Source organism: Trichoplusia ni, chromosome 5, assembly GCF_003590095.1.
Source record: "Trichoplusia ni isolate ovarian cell line Hi5 chromosome 5, tn1, whole genome shotgun sequence".
Classification (NCBI taxonomy): domain Eukaryota; kingdom Metazoa; phylum Arthropoda; class Insecta; order Lepidoptera; family Noctuidae; genus Trichoplusia; species Trichoplusia ni.
In genome coordinates this window covers 11,707,853-11,721,802 of record NC_039482.1, presented here as the reverse complement: position 1 = coordinate 11,721,802, position 13,950 = coordinate 11,707,853, and the positions used below count along the sequence as shown (strand labels likewise).

Genomic DNA, 13,950 nt, shown 5'->3' with positions numbered 1-13,950 from the left:
GAAAAACTGTTAATGCAATGAACAACACTATTGTTAATACAAAAAGGAAGAGGAAATATTAGGATAAATATTCAATGATTTGTATATCAAGTTGATGGGATAGTAAACATTCGGTTAGCAACTCGTTCAAACAGTCTTTCACAACTAACAGATGATGTGGATGATACATAGTAACTGTTACCAGTCGAAGTGCATGCATGAAACGTGCTTGATGATACACAAATGAAATCATTCTAAAGTACTCCCATAACTCCAGTGAAAAGTGTTTTTGTAATACTACTGGTTGTTGCCTTTTAGATAGATTGCTTTGAGTTGAATTTATTGGAGCAGTCTAAATGGTGTTTTGATAAATGTTTGTTTTTGTCTATTCTTGATGTAAAAGTATATTCTCAGGTTGGAGTAAACTGTATTCAATGTTCCTTACCTGAATAGTAGCATGAGTGCTTGAATGAAGCTTCGAAAATTGTTGTGTCTGTTCATGTCAGACTCTGGTGTTAAGTCTATATTGCCAAACACCTGTGTCCAAGCAGATACATCACAGAAAGTCAGCTTTGTTTGGAAATAATAACGCGTAGCCCGAGTCCTATGCAGTACCCCATAAAACAAACAGTCTACCTAATGGCGAATCTAGATCTAGCACTAGGGTTACGACAAAACGATCATTTCAAACAGGTACCAAACTATCTAGGTATACAAACAAAGAAGCAGTCTCAAAGTCCAGGACACCAATCAGGAATATTGTCACCACTAAGGTACGTCTAAATCTACGTTTCAAATTCATGAATATACATATTGATGATAATAGTATTGCCAATGATAATGATAGTAAGTACATATGTAACACTGATAGTAGAGACAGATTTTCGGCAGTGGCCGCAAGACTAAGAACAACTACTCTCGTTTGTACTCTCACCGAAATAGTAGCAAGAGTGCCGCCACGAAAGATTGGAAGTTGTTATGCCTGTTGATGGCATCATCTGGATCATATTGTATGTTTCCGAAAACCTGTCATTAGAAACTTATCAATACTGTTTTTGGTTATTGTTTAGTCCAATCTTAAAATGTACTCACTACTCATAAGTTATGAGTCCGTCTAAGGTGAATTAGATTCATCTTAGATTGGCTTATTAATTTTAAATTTTATTGTTAATTTCTACAAAACTAAATACATTTACATTTTGGAACAACAATTGGAACTAGGATTAAGGTTGACAATATCCGGAGGAACTAAAATTATGTTAGTTTTGTCTATCATTAATACTATGTTAGATGGGTTAGGTACACATAAATGTTATCTAAGTATGTTATAGGGTTACTAACGAGTACCTAATGCTTTCTTACTAGCCCCTTTAAAATATTCTAAGATACGAGGGGAGAACGAAAAAATATACCTAATGTAAAAAGGATAAGACCTCACAATTTTTGCGGAGCCCATGTCCTAGCATTACTCTAATCTAACCTATATCATTAACCCTATCACTACAAACTATTATAAATAGAAAATATATTATTATCAAAATCTAGATCACTATTAAAAATTGGTTAATCAATGATAAAATCTACTGTCTGAATCTATTATTTTATGTCTACTAGATTACCCCCAAAAGTATCCCTATCCACAGAAATATCCTTACAAATATCAGTAAAATTAAATTCAAGTAAATAATAATTAAACATTGATTAGTAGTTATAGATACTTAAATGATACAAAGGTTTGCTCTCGAGTATTTATCGGGATCGCTCGACGTTTCGGACCAACGGATCATACCAGAGTCTTTGACCTCCACAAGCTGAAGCGGCGTGATTAGATCCAAAACTAATCGGGCAATCCCGATAAAAACGCGAAATTAAATCGTTGTATCATTGAAGTATGAATTATCCTCACAAAAGTATAAATACAAATACAGATATAAATAGTTCAGTTAATAAAGGGACAGCTACAGTAAAGAATGAAACAGACCTGCATCCCGATGATGGCATAGATGAAGAATAGCATCGCGATGAGAAGGCACACGTAGGGTAAGGCTTTAAAACTCTGCACGAATGTCCATAGCAGTATCCGAATGGTGTAACCCTGTCTAAGCAGCTTGATCAGTCGCGCGGCTCGGAACAGGCGAAGGAAACCGACGTTGAATGTGTTCTCCTGCAGATTGTATTTAAGTTAATACTTACACTAGCATCAGTATTAACAGCTTGTTCATTAGTATTCATATTAATAATAGTTATAATATCTAATTTTGTATTGTTATTAGATGATGTCTGATATGAGGTATTTGTATGACATCAGTTATATTTGTTTGTTTTTCATTTGGGTTTTATTCGCTTAATGGTTTTTTAATTTGATTAGACCCAAACGTCTTCTGTGTTGTTTGGGACATGTTAAGTTTGAAGATTTCGGGGATCGTGACTTTTTGTAGGTTAAGATCTGTTCAAGATTAGTAAAGTTAATTTAGAATCGCGAATATAACCCGAATGAAATATAAACTATATGATTTCAAAATTCGTATTAAAATAGAATACGACGTTCAAAATGCCAATTTTATTAGATTTGAAGAAGCTGACATTTCAGCCAAATATACTTCAATAACTAGTATATTTAAAATTAATCTAATGATATGGTTTAAAACACTAGTTTATAATATAAGAAGAGATCTAGAAAAAACACATAACGAAATAAATCAAAATAATAACATGGAAATGAAAAATAGCGAAATGTACATGTTTTTAACACAGCTACGTCTTTTACTGTATCGATTCAAACGAAATACTTCTGACTATGTAAAAATATAAGTATTAAATTTACGTAATACGATATTAAAAATCTAGCAATATATCCACATAAGTTTAAATTTTCTAGGTATTTATAATAATTATAATATTAACACACAATTTAATCGTCATAATATCTAAAACAACCCCAAAAACGATTGATCCCTAGCGAACAACCATACTCAATATACTACGAAACTTCTATACGTCCTAGATATCTAAGATAATATGTTCTAGCACTACTAAGTATAGGACCATGTCCGATAGAAGTCTATGACCATCGACCAATCAGTTACAAAAATCTAAGATTCCTAGCAATCAAATAGTTGGTATGTTACCTGCTGACAGGATATGTCAGCACAGTTTTCAGCAAGGTCAGTCTGTAATCAGGATAGATCCTTTATCTCCAGTCATTGAAATCAAAATAAAATTGCCAGCAGCAAAGTAGGGACGAGTAGAGGCAGAAACAAAATTAGTATAATCAAGTGTAGAAGAATATAGGGGGTGACTTTCCGGACAAAAATAATACAAGTTAAAGATATCATGACCCTTGAACACATTTTTAAGTGCAGACTGCGCATTTTTTTTCTGATATCGCGACAAAATAATGGGGCATTTAAGCTCTACAGTTCATCGTCTTCGACCTTTCGGTTAGGGTAATGATTTCCTTAACTTGTGCTTTTATTTTTTGGAGAATCACCCTTTAAGAGTAATACGTGAGCAATACTTACGCCAAACTCCATAATGAGGGCGTCAATTATACTTCCAATGACCGTTATGAAATCGAACGTATTCCAAGGGTCTTTGAAAAAATTCTGGAAACAGATAGTTGTGTTAGCAAATATTCCGAAAAAAAAAACTTAATTTAAATTTATTTTAGAATTATACGAGTACAAGAACATTTTTAGGAAAACTGTATACAAATGTACACTTTCCATTGTTAGACTGCTTGATTGTTGCACGGGGGACTTTATCAAGGAAAGGATTGAGGATATCTCTCTCGAATTTCAAATCTATGCAAATACAAAAATGTTATTTATAAATCTAAGTAAAGTTAATGCTAATTAAAACCTAGTATGTCATATTAAAAAAGCGTAATCTCTTAAATTCTCTATTAAAATGAATTCTAAATTGAAATATATTCAAGTCAATATTGAATATTAATAGCTAGTCTAAAATATTTATAAAATAATGATAGTGTGTTGTGTTAGGCGCACACGAACAAATTATTATTGCACATTCCATCTGCATTAATTAATATTATTTGCAATACATTCCGCAGCACAATTAATTATTATCTAGTAATTCAATAAATCATTATCACTCAGTTTCATACCTAAGAATAATGTTTGTCTTTACATACCCATGGCTTCTCGCATAATACTCAAAAAACAAGCTATCATAATAATATTTATCAAATTCAATAATATAAATTTTATATTAATTATGTAATATATAAAAATTCAATGTGTGTCAAATTCTTACCGTACACCCAAAGGCGATCAGCTTCAGAACGGTCTCGAGAAGGAAGAAGGTCGTAAAGACGAGGTTCATGAATGTTAACGTGTCCATGAGTAGTGGTGGAGCCTCGTGAAACTACCACAAAATCAATACCATCTCTTTAAACCTTAACTCAATAATTATCAAATTAATTGAAGCTAAATGCGAGATCATTCAGAAATACATTACCTCTTTCTTTCAAAGAGTCGTTCGATACGTTAATTTTGAAACGTTTTTGTTCTAGCATTTAGCTTTGAATGATTAAAATTATTTTTATCTAGCCGATATTATAATCTAATAAACAATGTTTTGTTATTTTAACATTTCTTTTCTGTAGAAGTGAGTGTGTTAGTATTTGTGTTATGTTTCCATATTGTCGATGAGTATCATGTATTGAGATGTAGTTGCGAGACTTGTGGCTTAGGGTGCACGTGCAGCATGCTGTTCCGAATGTACAAACATGCGATTAGGTGTTCATGACGGACAACATTTATTACAGGAAACAAGTAGTAGACAAAGATATACTGACCTTGAACACTGCAGAGCTCCACCAGATACCAGACCGTGATAAGCCATACTCACCTTTGGCAACGCTCGGCAAGTATTGTTTGGTCAATTCGGAAGAAAAACATTATAACGCGTGTATTCACATACAATAGTGCTACATGCAGCAGGAAAAGAAGCCATGCTTTACAATTAATGCAAATAAACGTTTACAATCATAATCGTCATCAGAGAGAAACAAGTACTGGATACTCGGGAAGGGAATACAATAATACACGGCTGGAAATAATCCCATACAGTCATGTAAATAGATAAAACAATCACGTTAATAGCAGAAAGAGTACATTTGTACCTATATCGTATTTACTTTAGTTCCATCATGTACTGTACTGTGTCGGTCGATACTTTGTGTTTGTGTACTTACTTTGACACCATAAGCGATGATTTTCAACACCGTTTCCACAGAAAACATTCCAGTAAACCCCATATTCGAATACTTGAGGACATCCGCGTAGATGTCATTTTGATTATAGTACTGCCATTTGTGATGAAGTGCCGGACGTTATCGATAAACCCATGGCAATGAAAATACATAATTGTTACTTTATAAATTACCTCATCCGTTACAAGGATTAGTATTTTAATGTGAATCACAAATTGCAAGTTGTATGGAATCATGTCATTCAGTTGATTAGTTATGGTTGTGGTAACGGTCAACGGTTATATAGATATAGATAGAAGGATAGACATACTAAAGGAATCGATGACAAGAGTTGGTGAGGATATGTGCGGAAACATTATAAAATATAGTTAGACTAACATAAACTTAGACAGGGTCACAGAGAAAGTAAAGCTAACATATTTTATAGATACATACCGAAAATAAACACATAATAGATGTATTACATACATAGATACAACTAAATAGACATAAATAATATAAAGTGTTATAATTTAGACCGCGCTATTCACCCGGCATTATAAAATTTGGTCTCATTAAGAAAAGTGATCGATATCGTCAAATTTCCATGAAATATACAAAGCAGCCCATAGCCACCAAAGATCGCGCCTGGCAGTAGGCCATTCCACCAAGCATGCACAATATCCACATAAAGACAATTAGGAATAGGTCTTAAATAAGATCATGCAACACGAACAACATATATGGCCCATGCCACGTCCTAACTGTACCCAGAGATCCACGAATTACCGAATAAAATGTTTGTGTATCTTGGTGCCATAAATGTGCTGGAAGGACAGGTATATCGTGCAGTAAACACCGATACATACATATTTAATGAATAGCAAGCGAGGAGTAACGAAGGGAGTACTCAACGAAACACAGGACAAAATAAAATAATATTTGGTACACTTGACGGGATAGGCTCGGTAATAATTTTAAATACGGCGCATTCCGATGCAGTGTATACTGACGCCGATAGTACTGTGATAACGTAAACACTTGTATGTTGTTGTGTGTATGTGTGTGTTGTGGTTTTTGAAAACATTAACAGTAGGCAGTACTAATGTTATGCCAATAATGTTGATATCATCATGTCATCTAAATTATCCTTAACATTAAAACAGACATTTCACAGCTAACAAAATAATTATTCTAAAGGTTCTATCAGGTGCCAACATATATTAGACGATTTACGACAAGGGTTATGTCTTAGTATATTATGCCAAACTAGAGAGCTTACGACTTAAATTTGCTTGCTCTCTAGAATGGTACAGTGCAGGCTTCAGTGAAGTCAAGGACTGGTTGCTAATCTAGTTCGTCACTGTCAGTGCCTTGTGATACAGGCTAGGTTCTTCAGCAACTACCTTAAATAAGTGATCATTTTCTACTTTTCACATTTAGTGCTTCGTTTGTTACGTATGTTGTTTGTATGATCACTCTTTGAACAAGTGTCTGTACTTAGTATAGGGCTATAGGTATAATTTAACCTATTTTAATATTAGATTACATTAAGATTAGGGGAACTTATGTTAAGTAATTATTCTAGATCACACACATCGTGGTACATACCTTCATCATGAGTAACAATGTGTTGAGGACGATGAGCGTCATGATGAAGTACTCGAAGGGCGTAGAGACGACTATTCTCCACACTTTGTACTTAAAACTCGCCCTTTTGCTTGGCATATACCTCTCGAGAGGTCGCGCTTCTATCGTGAAGTCTATACACGATTTCTGGAAAACAAAAGAACGAAACATCAAATTTGGATCATAGCGGTTCTGAGTGCTAAAGTTTTTGGGAAGTGGCTGTCTGAAATTATGCCTCAAGAGATTTTATGTATAATAGTGGTAGAAGAAAAGGCAAACTCACCTGATTCTTATCAATTTCACCATCTTGTAATTCAGCTTCACCCTGCTCTTGAAATGTGATAATTATCAGAGCTACGAATATGTTAACAAAGAAGAAAGGAAACACCACGAAGTAAACTATGTAAAATATGGACATTTCTATTCGAAAATTTTGTATGGGTCCCCTGTCTTCGTACGTGGCGGCCATCGAATTTTGTAACACTCTGGAAACAAACGTCTGTATTAGTATAAATCATACGAATAGTCATTTGACATTGATTTGAATTATTGTTATCGGTTTCTGAAAATTACGATTTTAGTATAAAAGGCATCAAAAATCGATATGGAAAACATTTATTCCTCTCAAAATCAATGTTAAAGAATGGGTTACACATCTTCGACACTCTTCAATACTCCATTTTTTGTAATTATATATTATTACAAGCCATGACCAGCTTGTCCCACTGCACTGGGCAAAGACCTCTCTCCCTTCCTCCCTTTACCCCAGTTTAAACTGATCAGAGCTTTGCTGTTTTCGCCATCTTCTTTTGGGCCGGCCGCGGGATCGATTTTTGTTATTTACCACCCAATGTGAGCCTAAGCCCAAAATTTATTTGATCTCCAGCAGATGTGACAAAATTATAATACTGGTAAGTTAAAAATGATACTGACTGTGGCCAGCCCTCCCCGGTCTGCACGGCGAACAGCGTGAGCATGGCGACGGCCACGTTGTCGTAGTGGAAGGACTGCGTCGTCCACGTGCGCTGGTTCACCTTCGGCAGCAAACTGTTGGACTCGTACACGAAATACGACCCTCTGTTTCATGGGATAAAGGTTACATTAGGTTGTTTACTGAGCAAGATTTTTGTAAGGATAACTTTTGATTTGGTGTTTTTTATATGGACGATAAAGGCGCGATGTAATCTAAGGTGAAGGCTATGGTCAAGATTTCATAGTAATCATAGATATTGTATTGGAAACAAGAGGCATAACAGTTATTAGACAAGAAAACAAGACAGCACATAGATTAATAATTAATATAAAGTAATACTCACTGGCAGTCTTCAAATGTATTCTTACTGATATCGTTGCAGTGAAAAAATTTACCATTAAAAAGTTGAACTGCAATTACAGCGAATATGAATTGAAACAATATGTACACAATGAGAATGTTAATGACGTTTTTCAAAGAGTTCACAACACAGTCAAACACTGCTTTTAACTTTGGAACTCGTTTTATAGTTTTCAATGGTCTGAGCACTCTTAACACTCTTAACGATTTTATCGTGGACAGGTTCTGTCCCGCCCCTTTTTTCACGCCTCTGTAACAATGAAACAATAAAGTATTAGTCATTTATCGCATACTATGAAAAATAAATTCATTTAGATTCTTTGAGTCTTTGAGTAACTCAATTAAGGATCGGCTCTTTGCAAAAAAACCCACATATATACTATTTCAATAATAGTGCCAGACAATCATAGGCCCTTTAAGTACGGTAAGAGACTGATATTGATACTCGACCTTCCACTCCACCTTAAAACGAAAACTGTTGTTCTACTAGTACTTATGCCTCCTCAAACTAGAAGCATACTCTTAATGACCAAGGTACCAAATTTAACATAGAACAGTAATAAAAACTAGAAAGAAAAGTACCTACCCGATCTCAAATCCGAAGCTGACAAGGGCGCATATGACGACAGCAGCATCCATGATGTTCCACAGGTCGCGGAGGTACGCGCCCGGGTGGAACAGGATGCCGAGGTCCACGATCTTCAACAACATCTCCACGGTGAACACGCCCGTGAACGCGTAGTCGAAGTAGTTCAGGATTTTATTCCTGTTTGGAAGAAAATTTATTTAGTAAAAGATTTTCTTGAAAATAAGTGACTAATATTAGAAATGGGGAATTTCGTAACATGTCAGTAGGGTTTATGTTGATGATATAAATGAGTACAAATTTGTGGTTTTACCACTTTTAGATGTTGATGATCAAGTTAATGTTGGAATATCAAATATTGCTGCTAACCTGTCACTCTCTTCCACTACGGGGTCTTCAGCCGCTAAAGCCGCAGAACTCATACATATAACTACCATGATAAAAAAATCAAAATATCTTAAATTTACAACCCAGTGTGCGCCTCGCCTAATTCTGTAAAAGAAGGAAAATGTCTCATATCACTATTGATCGCATCTTGGTATACTTTTTAATGATAAAAAAAATCAGCTAAGGAATTATAGACTAAAAATATAAGGTATCGAATCATTCAATTAAAAGAAATGTTTGGTTAACTTACGGATTAGTAGGTGACAAAATAAACATGGACGAATATGGCAGCATTGGTTTTGGTCCATCTGGTATCTCCTCTTCATCTTCTTTTTTGGCCTCTTCTTTCTTTTTGTTCTGAAACATTACACGTTCCAGTAAATATCCGTTCCCTATAAGGTCTGTCAAGTCTAATTTCTCATCTATCTACTTTTTTTTTGTCTGGCTATGTTCTCGAAAAATCCAAATCAACTACACTAGTTTCCAATTAGAAATTTTCATGATGATGTTTTTGTAGCAAATGAATTCTATTACGACATTTAGAATAATCGACGATTAACGTTACACATTATTCATAGTTCAACATTTAGATTTCAAGTAAATAACAATACGGAAGCCAATACTGATGGATGTAATGTTTAAACATGCGTATCAAACAGATGTATAAGTTAATCAAAAGAAACTATTAAATTAAAAGCATGAAAGACAGACGTCAGAAATAATGTTTAACACCATGAATCAGTATGTATTGTTGATGAGTCAAGTAGCCACCTAATTTAAGTCAACGTAAAATTTTAAGTATGTATTGACATCCATTAGCCATCTATATAAAGATCATAAAGATTGTATAAAACACCTATCATGACATTCTGCTCACAAAAGCGACATCGACCCGTCTAGCGTAAGAACTTAAAATATTGTTGACACCGAAGTCATGGACAACACACACATAGAAAATAACAGCACATTAGATAGCGTGCAAAGACATGCAGTGTCAAGAAAAAGCTGCGGAATGAATCCGTGATAGAATTTATGGAACAGCAGAAGTTAAAATATCAACAATATTTTAAGTCGTCGACACCAATACAGTTTGAAGCATAGCTTAGCCATTGCCGAGCTTATTTTACCTTCCTACTCGTCGGCGATGAGGGACTTAAGTCTACTCCAGTTGGAGAGCCGTCCACCGCGTGTAATGCACCCATCTCTTTCTCCAATTCCTAATTATCCGGAATAACGTATGAAATACAAATTTTGTTGCAATTAACAGCTTAAACCAATCCGCACAACCGCTTGAAAGTAAATGCTTGTGGAAGAGTGGTTGAACATGCTATGGCTTTGAAACTGTGATACTATCGACTAACTCCAAAGCATCAGAGGATGAATTCTAGATACAAGAGACAATTAGAAGCTGGTGCTTACTTGGAGTTGTTTTTCCTTGTCTTCCTCAACTTGTTCCTCTTCTGCCGCTGTCAATTCCTGTAAATACAGATTTGCAACATTTACACGAGAAGCGGCGTTTGATTTACAAGGGCACGGTAACGGTAATACATCAAATTGGCAAATTTTTTTTTGTGTCGTACACAACATCAAGAGTATGAAATTGCGTTACCTTACCTTAAGATATGTAACACCTAAAATATCCCATTAAAAACGTGATTTAAATACACTTAAGATAAAATAACGCAATGCGACGTTGATGGTGTATCGTACCTGGGCGTTAGCCAGATTGTCGACAGCGATGGCAAGGAACACGTTTAGCAGGGTGTAGTTGCCAAACAGCACGAGGATGACGAAGTACAACGAGTAGATCATGCCTCTCTGGATGCCGCCCTGAGACTGGATGCCATCATACATCACTTCGTTCCAATCTTCACCTGTTAGGATCTGGAAAATGAAAACATTTTTATTAGTTTAAGTAATATGAATAAGTTACAATTTCGATTGTCTGATAATCTTGTATCATCAACAAAGATTTTTTGTCTTCGTTTGAGAACATCATTAGATAACTGTTCTCGGGACAAAACCTAATTGCAACCAATAATACAACACTCAAACAATTTCACGTTTTCTGTTCTATACTAATATTATAAAGAGGAAATATTTGATTGTTTGTTTGCCACGAATAGGTTTCGCTGTTGAGAAGCTACATTATCCCCTTGAACATAGGCTATAATTTATTTCAAAAATATTAGGGTTCCGTAAGAAAATTGCGATATTGTAGCCCAAGGTGTCATAACTTATATCTTCCAACCACGCGAACGAAGTCGCGGGCAACTGCTAGTTCAGAAATAAAATTCTATTCAAGTTAAAAATAAAGTAACAAATACTCGTATTTACCTGGAAGACAGTTAGCAACGCGATAGGAAAGGTGTTGAAGTTGGTCGGTGGAGTGCCATCCTCGAAGTTGAACTGTCCCCCGAACAGCTGCATGCCGAGCAGTGCGAAGATGAGAATGAACAAGAAGAGAAGGAACAGCAGCGAGATGATGGATCTCATTGAGTTGAGGAGGGATATCACCAGGTTACGGAGTGATGACCAGTACTTTGTGACCTGGAATAAATTTACATGGTTTGGTTAGTATTGTTTTGTCTTAAACAATAAAGTTGATGATTTTTTGTATACTTTTTAATTGATGGTTATGGTACTTTGACTTAGACAAAATATCAAGAAATAATTTTAGTAAGCAGTATAATATTTTCATCGCTATTAATTTAAATGTCTGTACTGATATGGCTTACAAAGTAATCAAGGGGTATCTCACCTTGAATATCCTCAGCAGTCTTAAAGCTCTTAGTACTGAGAGACCGAAGGAGCCACCCTTGACCTCTGACCAGACGACCTCGAAGATGGAGCCGGATATGACCACGCAGTCGAACCGGTTGAACGACGACTCGAAGTATATCCGAGGCCCCAACGCGTACATCTTCACCCACATCTCCATCATGAACAACCCCAGGAACACAAATTCGGCGTAGTCTGGAAATAAAAACATTATATGTTAGTCAATTACCCACGTGTAGCTCCGTATTAAAATTTCGTGTATGGCAGAAAAGTTATTTTGGAAAAGTGATGAAACTGATAAAAATATCAAACACTTTAAATATTAAAATTTTAGGTTCGCGGAATCTTTAGAATATGCTAGACTGCAAAGACATTCAAAAATATATTTAAAAAAAGTAAAAATCAATCTGATAACTCCATGTGAAGCGGGAAAAAACAGTAACATCAAATAACTTACATAAAAACGAAGTCAGCCACTTCGGTTGCCTATAATGCTCTACAGCGACGCATATCGTGTTGAAGAGCACCAAGACAATGACGAACCAGTAGAACCACTGCGTCTTCACAGTGTGCCTGATCCAGAACCGAAACCTCTTTTCAGCTCTCCAGAAGTCTGCACACTTGCCGGCCGAACGCGCCTTGCTTTTCAGAAAACCTGTTGTGACAAAACACATGTTAGTGACCAGACTAACTTTGAAATTACCGTTGATTTTGCAATTGAATGACCACTTTAAATTAAGCATCATTTTAGTATTTTTATGAAAATTTTAAAGGCTTTTTGTGGCCAACGAGTGCGTTTAGTATTTAATTGTAGAACGATCGCGTGTTAATGATTCCATGTTAGTAACCGATTATTGGCAATTTAAAGGGTCTAATGTTTATTGCATGATCAACGGCATTTGCATTTCACTAAAGGAATCGGGTTTGACATCCAGCTAATTGTTTATTAATTCTAGCATTTACGCACGTAACGATAGCAGACCTACTAATACACGAGAGTAATTTGCGAGACAATTACCCTTGAGGTACACTAAGCTGATTATAGATCGTTAAGTTTTATAACCCGCAGTAATTGGACGGTATAGAAACGGCATCGAAATTCAATCGGGGTCGCAATCCGATACATCGCTCGTATAAATCACTAACAACCCTCTTCTGGGATTACCGTCATGTACCCCAGAAAAAAAAACAGTCACGTTTTATGGTAACTTTTGGTGAAGCTGACGATACACAAGCGTTGGGTGTGGATAGTGGAGTTAGCAGACCTAAAGGTAGAAGAATAGCAAGGAATATTACAGAGGGAATTACGACGTCTGTACGCTTTGAAGACGAATTTTCAATCACATAATCAAAATATAATATGTTTTTTGATAAATTTTGTTCGACACACGTACAAACGTTTTCATGTTTGGGTAACATAAGGGTAACTATTCCTAAATCTATGACTAGTCTATTTGACTACTGTAGAAGATGAAAAGGAATATTCTACCAGCATCACGCTTGATCCCATACCTTGCTTTTTCTTTGGAACTGTAAACAACCAACACACAAATAGAGTACGAATACGCAATGAATGAATGAAATAAATCAAAGAAAAAAGTTATCGACAAATATCATGCAACATTCAAAATATTATATAATTACATCAAAAGAACTGGATAGTATTTGAATGAAAACAAATGGGGCTAATGTTCCTAAAAGATCATTGTACCTAACCAGATTGAAAATTATTATCAACGGAGAAATAATGTACAAAAATGATTGTAAAGAAAATAAAGTCATGCTTCTAAGAATTGGTTCCTGATTTGAAAAACAAATTAGTGTTTATTAGTAGAAAGTTTGATAGTTAGTTTTTTAAGGTATACACACAACACGACACTCAGATTACGGAATAGAAACATTCGTGTAAAGGCGTAGGATCGTGATACTGACCGTCATCACCGCAGTCTTCATCCTGTTCTTCTTCTTCTGTGTCTGTGCTTTTACTTTTACCAAGGTTTTTTAACTTCTTTTTGGCCGCTGCTCTTCTCCGCGCTAAGG

At 35.4% G+C, this 13,950-nt stretch overlaps 1 protein-coding gene across 3 annotated transcripts in view; it reads right to left on the bottom strand.

Annotated features, from left to right (window-relative positions):
• LOC113494500 (voltage-dependent calcium channel type A subunit alpha-1) overlaps nucleotides 1–13,950 on the bottom strand; it is a 124,809-nt gene that overhangs the window by 8,918 nt on the left and 101,941 nt on the right. Inside the window, exons 11-28 of one of the 3 annotated variants that reach the window (XM_026872875.1) lie at nucleotides 13,843–13,944; nucleotides 12,368–12,565; nucleotides 11,891–12,105; nucleotides 11,467–11,679; nucleotides 10,840–11,013; nucleotides 10,549–10,605; nucleotides 10,257–10,346; nucleotides 9,380–9,486; nucleotides 9,112–9,234; nucleotides 8,743–8,922; nucleotides 8,140–8,406; nucleotides 7,757–7,900; nucleotides 7,107–7,308; nucleotides 6,806–6,970; nucleotides 5,198–5,308; nucleotides 3,501–3,584; nucleotides 1,961–2,143; nucleotides 914–1,005 (exon numbers count right to left, since the gene is read on the bottom strand). In XM_026872875.1, the coding sequence (XP_026728676.1) occupies nucleotides 914–1,005; nucleotides 1,961–2,143; nucleotides 3,501–3,584; nucleotides 5,198–5,308; nucleotides 6,806–6,970; nucleotides 7,107–7,308; nucleotides 7,757–7,900; nucleotides 8,140–8,406; nucleotides 8,743–8,922; nucleotides 9,112–9,234; nucleotides 9,380–9,486; nucleotides 10,257–10,346; nucleotides 10,549–10,605; nucleotides 10,840–11,013; nucleotides 11,467–11,679; nucleotides 11,891–12,105; nucleotides 12,368–12,565; nucleotides 13,843–13,944 (2,707 nt within the window). Of the gene's footprint in view, nucleotides 1–424; nucleotides 517–913; nucleotides 1,006–1,960; nucleotides 2,144–3,500; nucleotides 3,585–4,254; nucleotides 4,366–5,197; nucleotides 5,309–6,805; nucleotides 6,971–7,106; nucleotides 7,309–7,756; nucleotides 7,901–8,139; nucleotides 8,407–8,742; nucleotides 8,923–9,111; nucleotides 9,235–9,379; nucleotides 9,487–10,256; nucleotides 10,347–10,548; nucleotides 10,606–10,839; nucleotides 11,014–11,466; nucleotides 11,680–11,890; nucleotides 12,106–12,367; nucleotides 12,566–13,842; nucleotides 13,945–13,950 lie in introns of all 3 variants that reach the window. The other 2 variants (XM_026872873.1, XM_026872872.1) reach the window with 2 other exon arrangements.